A 22,998-nucleotide genomic window follows, 5' to 3' on the forward strand; every position below is an offset into this window, starting at 1 on the left:
GTTGGAGTCCTCTGTGCCCCACTCTGGAGCTGGGAGGAGGAAACAGAGACATGGGTCACAGGAGGCTACCAGGGCAGAGGACACCTCCACCTGGAAGTCCACCCTGACTGGCCCACCATTGGAGATGCTGCCGCCCATGTTTCCTGGGAGCCCTGAGGGCAGAGGCCATGCCTCCCTCAGCTCTGCCCCAGGTACCCACGTGGGGTTTTGTGAGTCCAGAGACTGGGTTCTGGCCCCACCTCTGGCCCGGGCTCGCAGTGTGGCTTGAGCACCCCTGGGCCTCCCTGGGCCCCAAGTTTCCTGTCAGTATGGTTGGGAGCTGACCATTTCCATGGCCACCACTGTCTAGATCCTCCAGCTCTTTCAGAGGCTGTTTAAAAATAGCTGTGTCTTCCTGTCTGTCACTCTCCCAGCCAGCTCCTATCCTGAGCTCAGCATCTCCTGCCCCCAGCCCCTTCCTCACTCGTTCATACTTTCATTCATTCTCAGCCTTGAACTGAGCCCTCACCAGGTACCCAGTCTGCGAGGAGTAGGTGGCCTTGCCTCTCCTGACCCCGGTTCTTTGGGATACAGTTTTATTTCTGGTTGGGAGAGGGTCTCTGATAGGTGCTGACTGGGCTTTAACACCTGCTTGACTGTGCAAGGGGTTGGGCAGGAACTGGGAGCTGGAAATAGGTTATCCGAGTGGATGGATGTTGAACATCACCAGGGCCACCATGGACAGTTGCACAGGTTGTGCACTGCACAAGGGCACTGAATGAGCTGGGGCTGAGATCTAGCCATGTTCCCGTCATGGAGCCAGGCATCTGCTATGGCCCTGCACCCACCCACATGGGGTACCCTGTCTAATGCCCAGCCTCTCAGGGACGGCCTCCCCTGGACCAGGGAGGGGGCTTCCAATGGCGACCACTGCCCGATCCTGAGCCCACATCCCTCAGATCCCTGGCCTCCCTGCCTTTCCCAGGCCTCGACCATCCCCTAGCAAGCCCTGAGTGGTGGGTTCTGCCCCGTCGTGCAGAACGGCCGCCTTTATCAGGAGCCGTCCTCCCTCTGGTGGTGCGTGATACCCAGGAGATGGAGTGGCTGCCACGGGAAGCACCAGCCACGCTGTTATCTGGGAGCTGGGGCCGCCAGCCCTGGGGCACGATTAGGGGCCACGGCAGTTTGTCTGTGGTGCAGCGTGGGCGGGTGCGGGGGCTCACTGGCTCTGCCCCTTCCTCTGGGGGGCTACCAGGACTGGGGATGAGCTAGGGCCAGGGCTCTGAGAAAGGGGCCTCAGGACCCCACGGGTGCAGCGAGCCAGGGGCAGACTGGGGGCCTCGGGCTGCACCCCGCCCCGTCTCGCCCACAGGGTGACCTGGGCCAGCCGCCTCCGACCCTGCTGTGTCCTTGAGTCTGTGTGGGACTTGGCCCACACTGGGGAAGACTGAACTGAATTCGCCGCTCCTCCTCCCCCCAGGAAGGTGGGTGCTGGCCTCAGATGGATGGCACTGTCTGCTACTGGGGGCCCAGGCCTGACAAGCCAGGAACAGGCCCTGGACACTGAAAGGAAAATATGTGACGGCAACAGAGGGAGTCGTGGTCACTGTCACTGTCGTCTGTGGCCCCAGCGGCAGAACTGAAGTCCAGAGAGGGAGTGGGCCTCCCCGCTCTGGAGGGCCAAGTGTGGGCCGACCCCATGAGGCTTAGCGCAGGTCTGGCTGTCTGGACGGGCACCGGCCATGGTGTTGGGAAGTGGGATGATTCCGCCTTGACCCCACCGTCCTGAGGGGGGGATGGGAGGGGGCAGGTGGTACACGGCTCAGCCCACGGTGGGCTCCCCGCCAGCCTCAGAAGGAGAGCGTAGACCCGTCGGATGGCTGGCCAGACCATTTGGATGGCCAAGTGAGTGCCCAGCAAACCTGCCTTTAGACAGCCTCTCCCCACACACCCACGCCCTGGGGCCAGCTGGGCGGGGGACCAGAGACCCAGATATACCCAGGACAGCCACGGCCCGGGCTCAGATCCTGGCATCCCACTGCCAGCTATGTGGCCTCTCGGGGCCTCAGTTTCCTCATCTGTACTGGGGGGTGGTGGGGACCAGGAGAGGGCCGACGTCATAGGGCCATTTGGGCAGGAACGGGTGACCGCATGCCGGCTGGCACCCTGCAGGCCCAGGGGAGGGGGGGCGCCATGGGCAGAGCCCTGGCTGGGACCCTGGCATCCTGGGTGCACGGGTAGAGGACACGGCCCCTCGTGGGCAGGCTGCAGAGTGACACGGCCGGCCTCTGTCCCCCTCACCGCGGGGCCGATAAAGGGCGCCGCCTCCTGGCCCCGTCCTGGTCCCCTGCCATCTTATCTGCCCTGGGGAAGACAAGGACCCAGTTAGAACATTGTAGCCTGGCCTCCTGGTGTATTTACACGTTATCTGTGCCATTAGGCCGGCAGTTATCTGATAATCGGGCCCATTAAGGCCACAGCCCGCCCGATCGGGGATCCAGGAAGCAGGGCCAATGCAGCAGCGCTTGCTCAGGGCCCAGGCCAGGCCACGTGAGGCCTCTGTGGGCCCAGGCAGCCCAGGTGGCACCCGAGGCACAAGGCGGCCCCGCCTTCCCGGGCAGAGGGCGTGTGGCCTGGGGAGGGACCGCCCTCTGAGGGCACGGCCACCATCATCCCATCGGCTGTGGGGACGCTAAGGCTCGAGATGGCAGGTAACGTGCCAGGTGTGCGTCTCCCAGGGTGGCCCAGGCAAATTCACACAACCTTGGTGCCTTGAAACATCAGAGATCTACTCTCTCACAGCTCTGGAGCCAGAAGTCCCGAATCAAGGCGTGGGCAGGGCTGCGTTCCCTCAGGGGCTCCAGATGCAGTGTCCCCCCAGCTGTATCCCACCAGTGCCCGCCCCGTCTTCAAGTGGACTTCTTCCTGTGCCTCTTTTTTTCTGTGTGTCTCTTATGAGGACATTTGTCATTGGCTGTAGGGCCTACTGGGTAATCCGATGGTCTCACCTTGAGATCCGATCTCAGTCACATCTGCAAATACCCTTTTTCCAAATAAGGGAACATTCCCAGGTTGCGGGCGGAGGTATCTTTCGGGGGCCGCCATCCAGCCCACCCCACAAGGTCACGTGGGTCGTGCGCTGAGGCCGGGCTGAACCTGGGAGCCCACCTGCAGACCCTGTGCGACCCCAAGGTCCCTCCCCGTGAGAAGGTCTGTGGCGGGGCTCCTGGCAGAGGCCGGTCTGTCCATGTCAGTGGAACCGACTCCTGCCGGTGGCCGGCCACAGATGCCGCTCCCCTAGCTGAGCCACAGGAGCCACAGCCCGGGCCACGCAAGCTGGCAGAGTCCGGGAGCTTGGCCCTGATCCCAGCCCAGGTGGCCGCGGCCCGAGAGCCTGAGGCCCTCAGCCGGGTGACAGGCCACTCGGATAGGCAGCCGCCGACCAAGGGCCTCGGCAGGAGTGGGGTCCAGACCTTTCCAGAGGGCAGGCGGGGGTCCTGCAGGGAGTGGTGCTGGCGCTACCCGAGCGCAGTCCGGCTGTGCCGGGGGCCTCGGCCGGCAGTGGGGGGGGGGAACACTTGGCTCCTGGCCTGGCTCCCCCCGCCGGGCCCTGTGCTGAGGTGCTAAGAGGACTGACTGGCTCAGTCCTCACCCCAACCACAGGGGTGGGAGGTGCGGGGTCCCTGTCTCAGAGACGGGAGCCAAGGCCCAGCATTTCACAGCTGCCCGCACAGGAGTGCTCTGCGGATGCTGGGGCTCGAGCTGATGGGAAGGGGCTGGGCGGACCGTGTGGAGGGGACGGGAGGCGGTCTCGTGGGCGTCATCGTCCTCCACTCTGTGCCTGCCCCCACGTGAGGCGGTAGGGGTGACCCGGCTCCGTGTGTGCGTCCTAGGCTGTGCAAGGCACACGCGTCCCAACGCAGCAGCCGGGGTCCCGCCGAGCGGTGCGCCCGCCTGCTCAGGTGCAGCTGCAGGCGCCCCCGCTGTCCTGTCTGTGCAGCCTGCCATCCCCCAGGACAGGTCTCACTGCAGGGGCTGGCCTGGCCCCCAGGACCCGGCACCAGCCGCCATCCCCGTAGCCTGGGCCAGGGCCACCCTCCCTCCTCTGCCCTCAGCCCCGCAACTGCTCCCGGTGGGGCGGGTGCCGCAGGATAGACTGGACTTGCGACCCGGACCTCCTCACACCTCTGACATCTCTCCCCACAGATGAGCTGGAGCTGCTGCTGCAGGACGGACAGAGGTGCGTGCGGGCTCGGTGCAGCCTCGCCGAGGGCCTGTCCTGGGGCCCATTCCGCGGGAGCATCCAGACCAGAACCTCGTCCCCCAGGCAGGCGGAACCGGTAAGGAGCCCTGACCCCGGCCACAGTGGCCAGGACAGTGTCTGGCCCAGGGCACAGGCCCCTTCAGCCCCCTGAGCCAGGCCCGGGCTAGACTCTCGTGCAGGAGCAACTGCCACTTCACGTGAAACGTGTCAGGAGATACGGCCATGAGGTGTTGGGAGCAGGGAGGAGTTAACTGCCTGGGAGCACGGGGAAGGCTGCCTGGAGGAGGTGATGTGGGGCCTAGGGACCTTGGGGTGACACACTGAGGGCTGCCTGGAGGAGGTGATGCAGGGCCTATGGGACCTCGGGGTAACACAGGGAGGGCTGCCTAGAGGAGGGGTTCTTTCAGCAGGCCCTTAATGAATGAGTAGAAGTTGGCGAGGCAGAGAAAGAGAAGGGCGTTCAAGGGAAGGAAGCAATAAGGAACGAAGTGGTGGGACTGGACCTGGCCTGTGGCCTGTGGCTGGGGAAGCAGGCAGGGACTGCGCCCTGGCACTGGGCTTCACGGGTGGGGCCACCCCTCGTGGTAAGCGAGGTGGTTTTCTGGATACTTGGGGGCAGCTGCAACCAAGGGTGAGATATTCGTTGCGTTTCCGTGCCTGTGGGCCCCCAGGTGACAGGGAGAGGGCGCTGCCTGAGCGTCTCTAGCGCGTGCTAATGACCACTGGGCTGTCATTTGTCTCGGGGCTACTGCTGAGCTGCCTTCAGTTTATGGCAAGTCGGTGTGGCGTTTTCTTGCAAAGGGTACAAATGCTTATTTTAAAATACCGTTTTGGTTAAGAAAGGGCGTTGATGTATGGGAAGCAAGTAAGTGTGGGGCAGTGGAATGGGCACATACAGTGTGGTGGGAACCGGGAGGGGCCTGTGCTTGATGAGAGTTCAGGAAGCACCTCCTAGCCATGGTGACGCTTGCCTGGGAGGCCGGGCAGCACCCGGGTTGGTCCCCTCAGGCCCAGGCTCAGGTGCCCCAAATGTGCAGGCACAGCCATGGCCTGGGCCCTTCTGATTCCTAATGTGGCATTCAGGTGTGGCTGGATCCAGGGTACACACTGCTGGCAGGTGCCCTGTGATGCTGGGCCTCGTGGGCCTCTGATGGGCCTTCAGTGGCAGTGGCGGGGCTGTGTGTGTGGGGCTTCCCCCCAGCCCTGCGCCTGGAGGCCAAATACTGCCTTAACGGCTCTGACCAGCTCCAACCCGGCAGAGCCCCCGTCTCTCTGCCAAGGAAACCAGGGCCCCAGGAACTTGGCCTGCAGCAGGGCTGGTAGAGAGCCGTGGGCAGGATCCCCAGCTGCAACCCTCGGACTGCCGCTCACAGCCCCCACCCACTCCCGTGTGCGGCGAAGCCTGGGCTGTGGGTCACGCTGCCTCAGAACCTCAGAGCTGGGGCCCGGGCCTCGGGAGATTGGAGACGTCTCAGCTGAGGCCCCTGGGCTGCCCACGCCGCCTGTTCCAGCTGAGTGGCCAGGTTCAGAGGGGCGGTGCTCACCCAGGCCACTCAGCGAGGGGGTGGGAGGCGGCCCAGGACCGAGGGCCCCCACTTTCAAGGCCAGGCCATCCCCATGGCACAGGGTCCAGGTCCTGGGGTCTCCTACCCTGTGGCCATTTTGCCGTGTGCCCCCAGGCAGGCCCCCACCTCTCTGAGCTTCTGTCTCCTCAGCCTTTGGGACCTCAGGGGGGACACAGGGGAGCCCTGAAGGGTCCTTGAGGCCCGAGCCTGCGGACCCTGCGATCTCCCCGCAGAGGAGAGGGTGGGCAGAGCAGCAGCTCCTCTGTGACGTGGCGGCCTCCCGGGGCAGCCGGGCGGGTTAAACGCAGTGATCCACACGTGGCGCTTACCACAAGGCGTGGCTCGGCAGGCAGCGTGGCCAGCAGCCCTGCGGGAGGGATGACCCTCTTGCCCCGTGGCCCCGAGCAGGGAGGCAGCAGTGGGAGCTCCAGTGTGGATTTCAGCCCCTTGGAAGGAGCCACATTTTGGCTCCACTGTGTGACCGAGGCTGTGGTATTTACAGGAGTCCCTATAGGCAGTGAGCTCCCCGTCACTGGAGGTGTACAAGCAGCAGCTGACTCTTGAGAGAGAGGGTAGGCCGTTGGGGGGAGAGTTAATAGGAGCTCCGTGACTCTCATGTCTGAACTCTCAGAGAACAGCCGTAAGCAGTGATGGGACAGAGGCGGGATGGCTGAGGACTGGGAAGGTCAGTGTGTCCTGAGCAGGGCCTGCACCTCTCCTCCGCTCCCTCCTTGGGGACAGTCAGCCCCTTCCAAGATGGACAGGTGCGTGTTCCCGACACACTGCCGTGCGCCCATCCTTATACTCGGCCCCTCGTTTTCTCCACCCCCCCGTGAGGCGGGTACTGCTGTTCCCATTTCCCAGATGAGGAAACTGAGGCTCCAAGAGGTTAGGTAACTTGCCAGTCACCAGGACCAAATAGCAGAGGAGAAATCACTATTTTCCTAACCACAGAGACCCCTGCAGGACGGGGATGGGGGGCTGGAGATGTCCACACCAGCCCTGGGATCCCCACCGCACCCCCACCCCCAGGCCCTCCCCTCCCGCCTGCAGCCTCCTCTCCGGGGCTTTTGTCCTCCTCGGGCCCAGGGCGCAGGTCAGCCTGGGGAGACTTGGCGTGAGGTTGGAAACCCTCTCCAGGCGGAGAGATAATCCAGGGAGCGCGCCAGAGAAGCCGGCCTCTGAGGCTCGTGCAGAGGGGCCCAGGGAGGAAGGAGCCGCCTGCTCTTCCCTGCAGCTTTATCTCCTGCAGAATTAAATCCTTGATTAACCCTTATCTCCCCAGCAGGCGCTATCTCCGCCTTGGCGCCGAGTGTCCAGACACACGTACAAGATGATTGATTTCTTAAAGATATGCGTGCCTTTCCGATACTTCATTTATTGTCTAAATATTTTCGCTAACATTTCAGCAGGCCCCTTATCGAGCTCAGCTGATGGGCCCCGGTTCTCTCCCCCGTGTACCTCCCGCCCCTGATCGTCCTGTCACCCGCCAGGCAGTTTGTCGTCGCTGTTTGGAGAGGGAAGTGGGAGAGGGGCGACGCTGGGGTGTGGCAACCCTTTCCCACTAGTCTCCTCAGGCCCAGGCTGCTTGCAGGCTGGAGGGGAGGCAAGGAGTCTCCCCTCACAGTCCCCGCACACACTGGGCGTCGGGGGTGGTACCCCAGAAAGGACACAGCACGCAGAGCCTGCCAGGAGTCGAGAATTGGTTCTGGCACCAACTTGCTGTGGGACCTCAAGGTCCCCTAGGATCCAGCTGTGGTTCCACCACAGAAACCCAGGGCTTGGAGGCGCAGCAGTTCTAAAACTTGTACTCAGATGCAGAAGAAATGTTCAGGATGGATGGATGGGTGGTGGGTGGATGTGTAGATGGATAAATGGATTGTATGTGGAGGGGTAGATGGTGGAGGGAGGGATGGATGGATAGACAGGTAGATGGAAGGTGGATGGGTGATGGTAGATGGATAGGTAAAGGTGGGTGGATGGTGGATGGATTGGTGAATGGTGGGTGGACAGGTAGATGGATGTGTGGACAGGAAGATGATAGATAGATGGGTAGAAGGTGGATGGACCAGTGGAAGATGGATGGATGGGTGAATGGTAGATGGACATGTAGATGGAGGAGAGATGGGTGGATGGAGAGATGGACAGGTAGATGGTAGTTGGATATATGTACAGGTAGATGTTGGATGGATGGGTGGGGACAGGTAGATGGATGGATGAGTAGAAAGTGGATGGTTGATGGAAGGGTGGATGGACAATTAGAAGGTGGAAGGATGGGTGAATGGTGGATAGATGGGTGGATGGTTGTGGAGGATCAGTTGAGTGGATATTGAATGGATAATGGATGGTGGATGGACGAGTAGAAGTTGGATGGGCAGGGGAGAAGGAGAAGGTGGCTGCATGGGTGGGTGATTGGATGTGTGGATGGATTGGTGGATGGTGGGTACAAGGTGTATAGAAGGGTGCATGGTGGATGGATGGGTGGGTGGGTGAGTGGAGGTGTGGATGGATAAGTGGATGGCAGATAGACAGGTAGAAGGTAGATGGATGGTGGATGGACGGGGAGAAGGTGGATGGACAGTGGATGATAGAGGGATGGGTGGATGGTTGTGGAGAGGCAGTTGAGTGGATATTGAATGGATAAATGGATGGTGGATGGACAGATAAATGGCGGATAGATGATGGACAGTAGATGGACAAGTAGCCGGTGGATGGGTAGATGGATGGATGGACAGGTAGATAGATGCATGTACAGGTAGATGGTAAATGGAAGGTTGAATGCTAGATGGATGGGCAGAAGGTGCATGGATGGTGGATGGACAGGTGGACGGTTGATGGAGGGGGGATGGTGGATGGGCGGGTAGAAGAAGGATGGTGGATGGACGAGTGGGTGGTGAATGGACGGGTGGAAGGTGGATGGACAGTGGATGGTAGAGGGATGGTTGTGGAGGAGCAGTGAGTGGATATTGAATGGATAATGGATGGTGGATGGACGGGTAGAGGGTGGTTGGAAGGGTGTATGTGGATGGACAGGTGGATGGTGGATGGACAGGTGTGGTGGATGACGGGTAGATGGTTGGAGGGGTGAGTGAGTAGATATTGGATGGAAGAATGGTGGGTGGATGGACAGGTAGATAGATGGTGGATAGATGGGTGGATGGACAGGTAGATGGTGCATGGATGGGGGCGGATGGATGGATAATGGTGGACGGACAGAGAAAGTGGATGGATGTGTGGTGAGTGGATGGGTGGGTGAGTAGATGTGTGGATGGATAAATGCATGGTGGATAGACGGGTAGAGGGTGGTTGGGAGGGTGGATGGTGGGTGGATGGGTGGATGGTGGATGGATGGGTGGATGGATTGGTGGGTGAGTGGATATAGGATGGATACATGGATAGTGGATAGACTGGTAGATGGTGTAGGACGGGTGGATGGGTAGAAGGTCGTTGGACAGGCAGATGGTGGATGCATGGGTGGATGGTGGATGGACAGGGGGTGGTGGACAGATGAGTGGATGTTGGATGGATGGGTAGAAGGTAGATAAACAGGTAGACAGTGGATGGACGGGTGGATGGATGGGAGGGTGAGTGGATACTGGATGGATAAATTAATGGTGGATGGATGGACAGGAGACGGTGGACTGATGGGTGGAAGGTAGAACGATGAGCAGAGATGGGTGGATGGGTGGATGGGTGGGTTAGTGGATGTGTGGATGAATAAACGGATGGATGGTGGATGGATGGGTGGATGTGGATGGATGGGTGAGTGGAGATGTGGATGGATAAATGGAGAGTGGATTGCCGTGTGGATGGTAGGAGGAGGATGGACGGGTAGATGTGTGGATGGATAAATGGATGATAGATAGACAGGTAGATAGTGGATACATGGGTGATAGATGGTCAGGTGGGTGGACGGGTGGACAGACAGATAGATGGAAGGTTGACTGCTAGATGGATGGTCAGAAGGTGCATAGATGGCTGGATGGCGGGTGGACAGGGGGATGGACAGATGGGTGAGTGGATGTGTGCATGGATAAAGAATGGTGGATGGACGGGTGGATGGTGGATAGATGGCTGGATGGATGGATGGATAGGTGAAAGGTGAATGAACGGGTGTACAGTGGATTGATGGGTCGAAGGTGGATGGACGGGTCGATGGTGGATAGATAGGTGAGTCAGTGGATGTGCTGATGGGTTAATGGATGGTGGGTGAATGGGTAGAAGGTAGATGGAGGAGTAGATGGTGAATGGACAGATGGATGTTGGAAGGATGGGTGGATGGATGAACGAATGGGCCCGCACTCACTCGGCCCATCCATCTGTCCAGTTGTCCCCCCATGGCTCACCCACTTTAGCCACGAGGCCACCGTGACATCAGTGAGAGCTGGGAGGTACCCCCTGGATGGCGAGCAGGGCAGCGGGTCTGAGCAGAAAGCCCCTGCCTGTGAGGCTGACGTGGGACCATCCAGGCCCAGCCGCCAGCTGACCCCCCGCGGATGGGCTCTGAGCAGCCCTCCACATGGGGCCCCTGCAAAGGCTGTTGTCAGCGGTCATCGCCTGGCAGAGCCAAACTCACAGCAGGATGATCCCGGGCCAGGGGGTGATGGGGCTGCAGTGCACGAGCCCGGTGCCCTCCTGGCGAGGCCCCTCTCCCTCTGGCTGTGAGAGGGAGTAATTCCCAAGGGAAGGCGCTCAGCCCAGGCATGGTGCATTATGGGTCTTTCTTTGCCAGATGGGGCCATGCCTTGAGCTGCCCGTGTCGTGCTTCTCTTGCCTCGTCTGGTGCCAAGGGCGGAAAGCCATTGCCTCTGGCGATGGTGAGTGGGACGCAGGTGGGGGCTTCTCAGGACACGCTGAAAGAGAGAGACGGGTGCAGGCCCCAATCAGAGCCCACCCCAGGTCTGCCCCAGCCCTGACCTCCGACCTCCCCTCGACGCTACTTCACGCACTGCACGGCGAGTTTGGGAACAGCCTCAGATACGGCTGTCACAGCGGATGCGGTAGAGATAGGGTTTCTGATGGTTATCAGCGGGCACAGAACCCAGACACTGACCTCTTTGTTGGGGGAACAAGGAGGGTTCTCAGATGCGCCCAGAGAATTTAAAGTGGCCGCCCGCTGTCCCGGGGCTGGGTGGGGCGGCCTGGAGTCAGGAGGGAGGGACAGGGCGACCCCCGGGGCTGAGGCAGGGTGGGGGCTAAGCTTCTTGCAGACGCCACACCCGGCCTGTCTGGGGCAAGCTGGACCCAGACCCAGACCCAGCAGTGAGCCTGGGGCGCCGGTGGAGGGGAGGTGGCCGGCAGCACACACATCTCTGATCGTTTTAGGCTTGCACCCCGCTGCCCACGGGCAGGGCCAGGAAGGGAGCCTGCCTCGGCCCGGTGCCTTCAACCGCCAGAGAAAAGGGCTTCTGTTCCAGGGCTGCTTGGAATTGGGGGTTGGGGGGAGAAAATAAATAATAGGGCAGGGAGGCGAGCTGTAGCCCTAGCGCACGGCAGGGTCCAGCTGCCCGGGACAGTGCGCGTTGCCGCCCTGCAGGGACGGGGACAGGGGCAGACTGGGCAGGGCCGTGCTCCTCTCCCCGGAGCCGTGGGGCGCCGGCTCCTGCACCCCTGGGGTGCATGCGCAGGCAGGGCGGCTGGAGATGGTGGACTCAGCCTGCCCCATTTAAGTGGGGGCCAGGGCCCCCCAGAGTGTTAAGGGCTGAGGAAGCGAGGGTGAAGGGCCTGGTGGTCGTACGGCCTGGATCTCCTGGCCCCTCTCCTCCTGCAAGTCGGGCGCGCGGCGCAGGATGCAAGCCCCCTCCAGGTCCCCACGTCCCCGTCCCCTGCCCCTCACCCGCCCTCACGGGCACCCAGCCCGCCCAGGGCAGCCGCCAGGCGAGGGGCCGCTCCCAGCAGGAGGCACAGAGCCGGGAACACAGCGCTGCCGTCTCCCCTCCACTCGGACCGACGCGGAAATTCAGGGGTTCTGCAGCGTCAGCAGAGCCGCGCGCGGGCGCTTTTATCATGCCGCGAACACGCCGCTCCCGGGAGTGATAAGCATTAAACCGACCGGGAGGCTGTCAGTCTCAGTTTGAGGGTTTAGAAATATTGGGACGAATAATTAGATTTCATATCGTTACCGCAGCACCCATCGGAGGATCAGGCAGATTAATTTTTTTTAATTTTTTTCTCCCTCCTCCACTCATTAATATTCATTAGAGACTCAGGGAGACCCTGGCCTCCGCCTCTCTGCTGGCCCGGTCAGGATAGCCGGGACGTGGGAGCCGCCGGTCAGTCGCTGCTGTGCCGGCCCCGCCCCCCAGCCTGCCCCCAGCTGTGGGTGACGGGGACCCCCAGCCCTGCAGCTAGCCGTCCGTTAAAGCGTGCTCCTTGGTGGAGACACTCGCCCCCCGTTGACAACCTGGCGGTTGCTGGCCTGCTGCCCCAGTGGATGTCAGCCTCCTGGGCCCGAAGGCACAGCCTCTGCCCGCTGTGTCCTGCTGGCCGAAGGGAATGGAGAAGCAAGGGTGGCGGGACTCCTGTTTGTCCTGTGTTTGTCACGTGACAGGAGGGCACTGTCTGAAAGGAGGGCTTCACACAGGCTTCGACTTCCCAGTGCCCCGGGGAGACTGAGTCAAAGAGGGATGTGACCCACCCCCAGAGCAGGTGGCAGCACAAGGACGGTCCAGGGAGCCCGCGGGCTCGGGGCATTGCCGTTTGCAGAGGTGCTGGGCCCAGGGAGGGCGGGCACGGTGCTGGCTATTGGGCACAGTCAGGGAGTCTGGACTGGACCCGATGCCCAGCTCTGGAGCCCACATGGTCCCTGCAGGCAAAGCCCAGTAAAGCCGTGGGCTTGGACCAGGCGGGGAGGTGCCCAGAACACGTCAGGGAACCTCCCATGTGTCACTTGCTCCAGCCATGCCATCACGGTAGCTTCCTGGCCAGGTGCCCCCATCCAGGTGACGGCAAGTGACACTGGTCCTTCAGTTAGAGGTTGTGATACACAGTTTGACTTAAAAGCTTTCACTTGCATAAAACAAAGAAAATACTCCCGACACGAATGTGCTGTGCCTTTCCACACGGCGCCAGTGGCGGAGCTTGGGGACCCACCCCCAGGAGAGGAGCCGTCCAGAACCCATCCAGCCCTGGGGCTGCGGCCTGAGGGGCAGCAGCGGTCACCACCCTAACTTTCTGCGCCCAGGCAGGGCCAGGGTCTGTACCTCATCGCCTCCGTGTGGCAAGGGCCAGCCCCCTCCCGGCACCAGGCCATGTTGGGACAGGGGACGTATGTTTGCAGTGCTGCCTGGGGAGGGTGGGGGAGGGCACCGGAAATCAGGCCACCCCCTCTGGGGGCCACGGGCAGCCCCGAGTGAGAACCGAGCTCAGAGTGCTCTTCCGCTCTGGGCGCTGCAGAGGCCCGGCTCGCAGACCAGGCCGCCGGAGAGAGCGTGGCTGGGCGAGGGGCTGACCACAGTCTGCGAGCCGCAGGGAGGCCAGGTGCTGAGCCAGCCTCGGTGGGGGGGTCGTCTTGCTGCCCGTGACCTCAGGGGGCTGCTGGGCCCAGGCAGGTGGGACGAGACGTCTGCTGGCCCCAGGATGGGCTGGACAGAGGTGGGCCCGCGTGCTGTGCAGCCACTCCCACACCTCACTCTGCAGGTCTCTGGGGGCCTGTGTGGGAGGAACCTGCACCCGGCCCAGTGCCCCACCAGGGAGGGGGCAGCAAGAACGGAGGTCCAGGTGTGCCTCCCCACTCTGCCACTCACTGGCTGTGTGACCTTAGGCAAGTTGCTTCACCTCTCTGGGCCTCAGTTTCCAAGGGGAACCAGCGCCTGACCCATGGCAGGCACTGGCTCCCTGCTGCATGCATGTCGCCAGCACAGTGCTTGGCGCAGCCAAAGACAGGGAGCCCCCCGCCGCCCCGGCCAGCCTCTCTCCTGCTGACTGTGTCCGAGGGCATGACTGAGTCCTTGCTGACCCCCCTCCCCGCCCCCAGAGCCCGGCCCTGACCCTGCTGCTGGAGGACGAGGCCTGCTGGCTGAGGACGCTGCCCCGGGCCCTGACCGAGGCCGAAGCCAACTCGGAGATCTACAGGAAGGGTTGGTATCCTGGCGCTTCCCTCACTGCCTTCCGGAGAGTGGGGGTCACGGCTCCCCCTGGGCCGGCCCTTAAAGGGAAACCAGCCTGCCTGGGCCGGGCCGAGGGGCTGGCCACCGCTGCCACCACACGCCCAGCGCCCCCGTTAATGCTCGCCTAGGGCTGGACAGGTGTCAGCCCCGGGGGTTGGGGAGAGCGGGCCCAGGCCAGGACTGCCCTCGGGGCCTCTGGGGGTGCCCGCTGGACCAGGGCCCTGTGCAGCCTGGCTCCCTCCAGGAGTGGGCAGGAGGGCCATGTCCAAACCCAGCTGGGGGGCCTGGGACAGGTCCCCGCACCTTCTGGGGCCTCTGTTTTGTGAAGCCGAGGAAAGCTCTGCGCCCCACGTCCCTCCTGCATCCCTGCACCTTCCAGGAGTGGCCCTGGGAGGGCGGGGGACGCCCCCCCTCCATTACAGATGAAGCAGCTCAGGTCCCGGGGAGGATGTGGGGATAGACACGTGACAACTTCTACAGCCAAGCAAGAGCCATCCACCGCAGCGTGGCCACGGGAAATCCACCTCCTTCCTCTGGGTGGGGGGGACTCCGCTTTGGTAGAATGTTCTGGGGGTGTCGCCCTCACCATCGCCTCCTGAACACACTGGACTAAATGTCCTGTGGGCAGCCTCGTTTCAGGACAGAGCCAAAGGCCACTGGAGGTGGGCAGGGGCAAGGTGGGCTGCTGCTCCAACACCCCCCCAGCCCCTCCCCAGCTGGGGGCCTCCAGGGCACAGCAGGGGTCAGAGCAGGTGCTGAGGTCAGCATCCGGGGACCTGAGCGTTCCATCTGACCTGCCGTTGACCCCGAGGACCTGGCTAGCACAGCACCCGTGTGCCTGTTTCCCCCTCTGTAGGGGGAGAGGACCCCGGCCCACCCTCCCTGCTTTGGGGTGCTGTGAGGGCCCAGGTTGGCAGCAGGTGACCAGCTGGGGGTTCGTACACCTGGCGGGGACGTGGCCCAGCTAGCAGTGCCTGGCCCACCCCCCCTGCTCGCCTGGTCAACAGGGTTCATCTGCCCAGGCAGGCAGCACAAGGGTCCCTGCGGTGCTGATGCCAGCCAGGTGGCCTGGTCCCGTGGGGCCTGCGCCTCTGCACCGGACGCTGGAGGTGGCTGGACCTGCGGGCAGCTCAGCCCGGGTCCTGTTGGCCAAGGCTGCCCCCCGCAGGCCACCGTGGCAACAGCCGCGCTGGCTGAGTCGCGAGGAGCTGGGAGGCCTTTCTAGGGCGCGGGAGAGCGGCTCCCAGGCCCTCCCGGCCGCTCTGCTCCCCTCTCCCGGAAGAGGGCCCTCCCGCTCAGACGGGCACAGGCAGGGAGGCCCCAAGAGCAGGCAGAGCCGGGGCAACACCTAGTCGCCCGGAGGAGGCAGGCGCGCCACGGAAACCAGACGGCCACAGCTGCGAACCCGGGTGTGGCCTCTCCCCGGCCACCACGCTGGCTTCGGAACCCCCGTGCCTAAGCTGGGGCGGCGCGGAGGCATGGCCGTGGGGGCCTGGGGCTGCCGGCGCCCCGTCACAGACGCCCTCCCCCCGCAGATGGCGCCCTCTGGTGCAGGCTCACCAGGCCGGTGGCCGCGGGCGGGCGGCTCAGCGTGCTCCTCGCGGCCGAGCCCCACAGCGCCCCCCGCCAGCCTGCGAAGGAGGAGCCCGCGGAGCCCGAGGGCCTGGCCCCCTCCCCCGCCACCGACATCCAGCTCCTGCCCCAGCAGGCGGGCATGGCGTCCATCCTCGCGACTGCAGTTGTCAACAGTGAGTAACCCGCTGCCTGCCCGCCCCCCACCCCAGGCTCAGGGCTGCAGGCGGTGCCCAGCTCAGGATCTGCAAAGACCGGTCACCACTGCCACCTGAACAGAGGAGGGCATGCGCCCCGGGGGTGTGCACGGGGGCCTGGCAGTGGGGTTCCAGGAGGGGCTCCAGGGTGCAGCCAGCGTGCAGCGGGCCACGTGGTGAGCTCACAGATGCTGACGGGGAGGCGGGCCCACAGCCTTCCCGGAGGGTCTGCAGCAGAGCGGGCTTCTCACCACGGCGCCTCTGGCACACGCTCCGCGGGGTCCTGAGGGCCCTTCTAGACCACCAGCTGGAGAGGCCGCGCGGGGTGGGGGTGGAGTCTTGGATACATGCACCGTGGGGTGCCCAGTAGCAGCCCTGCCCTCGCCCACTAGACGCTGGTACCATCCCCACCTCCCAGTTGTGAAGGACGTGGCCAAGTGTCCCCTGGGGCAGAGCCGCCAGTGAGGAGAGCTGGAGTGGAGGGACCACGTTTGTCACTCACTCCTCCCCACAAGCAGCGGAGGGTCTGAGAACCGACGAGATTCGCTCGTTTCTCAAATCCTTGTTCAACATCCACACCAAACCAAGCGGTCAAGGCACTGGGGTCACCGAGGTGGGGACAGCTGCCCGCCCTGAGGGCGCCACCACTCCAGGGGCGGGGGCAGCCTTACTAGGGGGGGCAGGTGGCCACAGGCACATCCACGAAGGAGGGCAGAGGCTGGGGTGCTCAGGAGACCCGCGCACCAGGGAGAGCAGCTGAGCGGATGGCCCGGGCCCAGCGAGACGGCCACCGTGGCCAGAGCCAGACTCCGAGGGTGGCCCCGGACCAGGGCTGGGGTTCCTTCTCAGAGAAACGACCGCGGCAGGGGGCTTTCAGGCAGCAAAGGGTACGACCCCATTTAGTTCTAAAATTGCATGGCTACTAGAGGGAGACTGTAGGGTTGTAAAATTGGGAGAAAAGTGACCTTTTTAAGCAGGTCAAACGTGATGACGGCTTTAAGCGGGTGGAGGCACCATGGCAGAGGCCAGAGGGGGCACTGGAGTGAACAGGGCCTGCCGGGGGTCCGGGGGGAGGCGGCAGCGCGAGGCCGGGGCTTCAGCATGGCCGCGGGGCAGACACTGTCCGTCCCATCGCAGTCAGGGTGGAGGGCCCGTTCTGAGCAGCCTGACCCGAGACGCCTGTTGGGCACTAAGTGGAGCCCAGGCGGCGACTGGGGGACACGTGCTGGGGGCTCAGGGTGTGGTCAGAGTGGGGGAGCTCCGGGCAGGACGAGGCCCTAAGGGGAGACAGGACCTGCAGACACCAGAGCCAGGGGTGAGGGGAGGCGTCTGCCAATGGTCTGCCGTGGCCCGTCTGTGTTGAGACCAAGGGCAGGCAGCATGGAGGTCACCGTGACCCAAACACTGGCAGCCAAGTGAGGAGGGTGACACCAGAGGGGGTGGGGACAAGCACAGGCGGGCGGCCCGTCCCCAGAGCCTGCATGGAGGGACTGGGCCGGACAGGGCAAGGCCACTGCCCCAGGGAGGATGGGGTCCTGCAGGGGGGCTGAGAGAGTGGTGGTGAGCAAACGGGGGTCTTGTCTGAACGTTGAGGTTTCAGGAAAGAAGGGTGCTGGATGGAAGGGTCTCTCAGAGGCCAGGACGGCCACCCAACCAGGGCAGGGAATGGCATCTGGTGCCCGGGGGGCTGCCTCTGTCTCTTTTGGGGGTGGGGGGGGCTGCAGGGAGCCCCGGGTGCTGGAGGGCTTCCTCTCAAGCCCACCCAGGAGCAGCCTCTCTGGGCCTCGGTTTCCCTCCCCTTGGGTCTGATACTTTGTCTGTGAGGGCATGGTGGGCTAGACGTTGTTTATACCAACCCCACATGGGCCTCTCCTACTGGTGGTCTAGAAGGGCTTTCAGAACCTGAGCTCCAAAGTCAATCAGACCTGGTTTAATTCTTGAGACTCCACCACTCTGGGCCTCAAAAAGTTTTCTCATGTGTGGAAGCAGTAAAGGTAATGCCGATCTTGAGGTGTCTGTGCAGGTTACCTGGGCTGCATCCACCCAGGACTTGGCCCGAGGTCAGCCCTGGGTTGGTGGGGTGACGGCCGTCCTTGCTGAGCTTTAGGGCTGCGGCTGCGGCCCACGCGGCCTCCGAGGCTGCCTGTCCCTTCCCCATGCCGCAAGCAGCGGGACAGTCCCCAGCGCTGGCCCTGCAGATACCAACAGAAGCCCACCGCTGGCCCCTCAGAGCCGGATCCCAGCTCAAGGCCTCAGCTGGTAGAGAACAGAGCTGCCTTGAGACCCCCAAATAAAAGGGAACTTGAAAACCAGAAATAAACAACACAGGAGGGAGAGTTAAGCCGGAAACACCGCAGGCACAGGGGCATGAGGAGTGCCCGCCTCACTTGACAGAAAGGTACTAAATTCCTTAAAAGAGGCACAAGGTGGAAACCTGGCAGCCCCCCCCGGGGGGCGGCAGGCAGACCACCTGTTCAGTAACTGCCAACCAACGGGCTGAAAAACACATCCTAACCTGCAGAAGTTAAAACCCCCAAAAGGTGTTCCAGGCCCCTCCATTCCATGTGAAGGTCAAGGTCGAGACCCAGAACAATGTCTCCCCCCTGCCCTGGGTTCAGCCAAGGGGTGGCCGGCCAAGGAGCAGGGACAGAAACAACAGAACATTCCTTATCATTCTGCTGAGAAGCGGAGGGCGGCTGAAGCACCCACCAGAGAGTCCTCACCAGCTGGCAAGTCCACCCCCGCCATCCAAACCCCCATAAACTGCAAAGGTAGAGGCAGCCCACTTGGGTTCAATGTGGTGAATTCAGCAAGTTCTGACCAGTAACACAAAGAGCCATCAGATGTTTGGCGGGTAGGGGGAAGGGCGGTGCACCGGGCAGCTCCTCGTCCTCTGCAGCTCCTGGCCTCAGCCCCCTGCCCACCCAGAGCCACGCTCACCTCTCGCCCTCCTGCCCCAGTGCTTGGGGCTCAGGCACCCAGCCGCCCACACACCCGCTCAGACGCACACACCTGTCTCCTCCTCCTCCTCCAAGGGCACCCAGCTCCCCACACACCCGCTCACACTTGTCTCCTCCTCCTCCTCCACGGGCACCCAGCTCCACGCCAGCCCGCGACTCCCATCGCCCCCGCCAAGTCACAGAGACAATCAGGTCACGGACCCCAGCCTCGCTCCTTCCCTGGGCACCCCCAAGAGACCACAGTGTCTCCTTATGGGGCTGTCGGGACGCAGCCCAGGGGCCATCCTGGGGGTCACTCACACCCCATCCACAAGTCCCCATGGCATCCTGGAGATCCGCAGAGAGGGGACACAGTTATCAAGGGACACCTGAGAAGGCAAAGCAGTGAAGAGGGACAGCCCAGGTCACAAACCCCACCCCCCCATGCTGGAGGACGCCGGGGCACAGCCCTCGTGTTGTAGAGGGCCCACGGCCTGCCCCGGGTGGTAGGCAGCCGGCACTGCTGCCGGGGCACCACTCAGGCTGCGCCCGCCTCTCCCACCCGCAGAAGACGTCTTTCCCTGCAAGGACTGCGGCATCTGGTACCGCAGCGAGCGGAACCTACAAGCCCACCTCCTCTACTACTGCGCCAGCCGCCAGGGCACCAGCTCCCCCGCCGTGGCCGCCCCCGACGAGAAGCCCAAGGAGACCTACCCCAACGAGCGGGTCTGCCCCTTCCCCCAGTGCCGCAAAAGCTGCCCCAGCGCCAGCTCCCTGGAGATCCATATGCGCAGCCACAGCGGTGAGCCCCGCCCCCAACAGCGTGTCTCCCCACCCAAGCCATGCATGCTCACTGCACTTATCCTGGGGTTGCACAGCTGCCGTGGACGTGCCCGAGTGGTCCTCCCACCACGCCGAGCAGCCTCCCACAGGGCCCCAGGCCACGCGGCCCGCCTGCGATCATCTGGGTGGTCGGCTGGGGGCTGGGCCCCCGCTGGGGTCCTAGGAGGCAGAGCTTAGGGGTCCTCCACACAGGCCCGTGCCGTAGTCCTCGGCCAGCCAGGCTCCCTTACCGGGCCCCATGTTCCAGGAGAGCGCCCCTTCGTGTGTCTCATCTGCCTGTCCGCCTTCACCACCAAGGCCAACTGCGAGCGGCACCTCAAGGTGCACACAGACACGCTGACGGGTAAGCGGGCCAGGAAGGGGGCGGTGGGGTATGTGGGGCGCAGCCACCAGCAGGGCTCTGACACCACAGCCCACCTGCAGGTGTCTGCCACAGCTGCGGCTTCATCTCCACCACAAGGGACATCCTCTACAGCCACCTGGTGACCAACCACATGGTCTGCCAGCCGGGCTCTAAGGTTGAGATCTACTCACCAGGGACTGGGCACCCCACTGCCAAGCTCCCCGCAGGTGAGCCCCTGGGGACCCTGAGGACTGGGAAGGGGGAGGCAGGCCCGGCCACGAGGGGTGGAGGGGTGGGGGGGTGTCGGTTTCGGCCTCGACCCTCCACCACCTCTGCGCCCAGCCCAGCTCTCCCTTCCCGCCCTCCCCGGCTTCAGGTCTGGCCCAGGCAGGTCCTGCTCCAGCCCTTAAGTGTGGCCCCTGGGGTCTCCCCGCAGACAGTCTGGCCGGTTTCCAGCAGCACACGGCGCTGCACGGCCCTCTGGCCTCTGCAGACCTGGGCCTGGTACCCGCCCCATCACCGGGACTGGAGAGGAAGGCCCTGGCAGAGGCCACCAACGGAGAGGCCAGAGCGGGCCCCCAGAACGGGGGCGGCGGCGAGACCCCGGCGACCCCCAGGAGCATCAAGGTGGAGGCGGCGGAGGAGCCCGAGGCGGAGCCAGGGCCCCCGGCCCTGTCGCGGACGCCGTCACCGCCCAGCGCCGGCCCCAGCCCCGTGCGCGTGAAGGCGGAGCTGTCCAGCCCCACACCCGGCTCCAGCCCAGGGCCCGGCGCGCTCTTCCTGCCACAGCTGCCCGCGGCGCCGCCGGCCTCCGAGATCCTGGCCAAGATGTCCGAGCTGGTGCACAGCCGGCTGCAGGCGGGCGCGGGGGTGGCCGCGCCAGCTGGCCTCTTCACGGGGGCCCCCAAGGGCGCCACGTGTTTCGACTGCGACATCACCTTCAACAACGTCAACAACTTCTATGTGCACAAGCGCCTGTACTGCTCCGGCCGCCGCCCGCCCGACGACACGCCCCCCACCCGCCGGCCCAAGGCGGCCCCCGCCCCGCCGCGCGCGCCCCCCGCCCCGCCGCCCGCCGAGGCCGACGAGCCGCGCTCGCCGCCGGGCCCCGGGGCGCGCGAGGACGAGGCGGGGGGCGCGGCTACGCCCGAGGCCGAGGCCGAGGCGGGCGGCCGGGGCAGCGAAGGCAGCCCGAGCCCGGGCAGCGGGGCAGACGAGGACGACGACCCCCGCCGGACGCTGTGCGAGGCCTGCAACATCCGCTTCAGCCGCCACGAGACCTATACGGTGCACAAGCGGTACTACTGCGCCTCTCGCCACGACCCGCCGCCGCGCCGGCCCCCGCCCGCCGGAACCGCCGGGACCTCCGGGACCCCCGCGCCCGCTGCGCCGCCCGTGCGCACGCGCAGGCGCCGCAAGCTCTACGAGCTGCACGTGGCCGGACCCGCCCCACCCCCGGTCGGACCCGCCCCGGCCCCGCTCGGACCTGCCCAGCCCGTCGCGCCAGGCCACGCCCCCACGCCGCCTGCGTCGCCGGCGCCGCGGCCCGGAAGCGGAAATGGAGGCGGAAGCGGCCCAGACCCGGCGGAAGGCCCTATCGACCTGAGCAAAAAGCCGCGGCGCCAGGCTCCCGCCGCCGCCCCTGGCCCTGCGCCTGGCCTACCGGCCCTGGCCGACTACCACGAGTGCACAGCCTGCCGCGTGAGCTTCCATAGCCTCGAGGCGTACCTGGCGCACAAGAAGTTCTCGTGCCCCTCCGCCCCGCGCCGCCTGCGCGCCACCCCCGAGGACCCGCCCGCCGTTGTCTGCCCCTACTGTCCCCCGAACGGCGTCGTGCGCGGCGACCTCATCGAGCACTTCCGCCTGGCGCACGGCCTGCTGCTGGGCAAGCCCCCGGCCGGCTCTGGCCCTGGCGCCGAGGCCCGGACGCCCTCGCCCGCCGCCCCCCGCGACGGCCTCAACGGCCAGGACCACTGGGAGCCGCCCGCCGGCAGCCCCCGGCCCGGCCCGCCCCCGGCCACGTCCCCCGAGGCCGTGCCGGCGCCCCCCTCCCACTCGGACAAGGGCGTGCAGACCCCCAGCCAGGGGACGCCGGCCTCCGTGCCCAACGGCAACCACAGGTACTGCCGCCTGTGCAACATCAGGTTCAGCAGCCTGTCCACGTTCATCGCCCACAAGAAGTATTACTGCTCCTCGCACGCGGCCGAGCACGTGAAGTGAGCGCCCGGCGCTGCTGCCCTGCAGGGGGGACCCGGGACGCTCCGGCCACAGACCTCGTCAGAGAGGCTGCAGGGGGCAGCGCCCGCCTGGACCTTGGCACTTAATAAAGAAGTTCAGTTTGCTGAGCACGGTGGTGGAGCAGTCTAGTTCTCTGAGCAGCGGGGCCCCGCGGGGAGGGCACAGGCAGGGCCAGCACCACCTGTGAGTACACACAGGACACTGCAGGCCGGAGTCACACACTGGCCCTAAGAGCTGCATCTCGCCCTGTACCCGGGGCTGATGGCACTGCTCTGGGCCCCCTTGGGGCACGGGGAGAGCAGGCACTGCCCTTCTAGGTCCACTGCTGCTGCCCTCCAGGAGCCAGCCAGAAGCTCTGGTTTGGTCACCAGACACCAAACGGAAGAGCTTAATCCTGGCCAGCGGACAGCTCTTCCACCTGCTGAGTTCTGAGGCCTGGATGTCACCTGTCCAGTCACGGGCCACCAAGGAACCCAGGGAGGGGAGCATGTTGGGGAGGATGAAGCCCTGCGGCTGCCGAGGCTGATGGGGGGGGGGGAGGAGAAAGTGAGCTGCTGACAGGCACTGGGGCGCTGCCGAGGCTGATGGGGGGTGGGGAGAAGGAAGCGTGAGCCGCGGACAGGCACTGGGGGCCACATCACCCCCAGTCTGCCCTGCTGCTGCTGCTGACCATGACCTGGGCCAAACCCAAGCAAGAGGAGTCCAACTGTGGTCTTGGCACTTGGCAGCTGGGGGGCTGTGGGCATCCTCAAGCCTGGTGGCCCTGTTTGCAGTACAGAATGTTTTTTCCAATATACCTGGCCGCCTACTGCAGATGAAAGTGAAACCTGACCTCTCACCTTTCTCTGCCTCCAAACATCAGATGTGCTTCCTGCCACCCACCCAGACTCACTTTCCTGCTCGCTAGAGGCAGGTTTCCTCCCGCCCAGCCCTCAGGGGTGACAGGCTAA

General features: G+C 64.3%; 1 protein-coding gene across 1 annotated transcript in view; it reads left to right on the plus strand.

The window, feature by feature from the left end:
* The window catches only part of ZFPM1 (zinc finger protein, FOG family member 1), a 69,542-nt gene extending 47,386 nt beyond the window's left edge, over positions 1-22,156 (plus strand). The window contains exons 4-10 of the mRNA XM_036834416.1: positions 4,186-4,319; positions 13,784-13,886; positions 15,452-15,664; positions 19,193-19,426; positions 19,715-19,810; positions 19,891-20,037; positions 20,187-22,156. Of these exons, the coding sequence (XP_036690311.1) occupies positions 4,186-4,319; positions 13,784-13,886; positions 15,452-15,664; positions 19,193-19,426; positions 19,715-19,810; positions 19,891-20,037; positions 20,187-22,030 (2,771 nt within the window). The 3' untranslated portion in view covers positions 22,031-22,156. The remainder of the gene's footprint in view (positions 1-4,185; positions 4,320-13,783; positions 13,887-15,451; positions 15,665-19,192; positions 19,427-19,714; positions 19,811-19,890; positions 20,038-20,186) is intronic.
* The last annotated feature ends 842 nt before the right edge of the window (positions 22,157-22,998 follow it).

The sequence above is a fragment of the Balaenoptera musculus genome, chromosome 19 (genome assembly GCF_009873245.2).
Source record: "Balaenoptera musculus isolate JJ_BM4_2016_0621 chromosome 19, mBalMus1.pri.v3, whole genome shotgun sequence".
Lineage (NCBI taxonomy): Eukaryota > Metazoa > Chordata > Mammalia > Artiodactyla > Balaenopteridae > Balaenoptera > Balaenoptera musculus.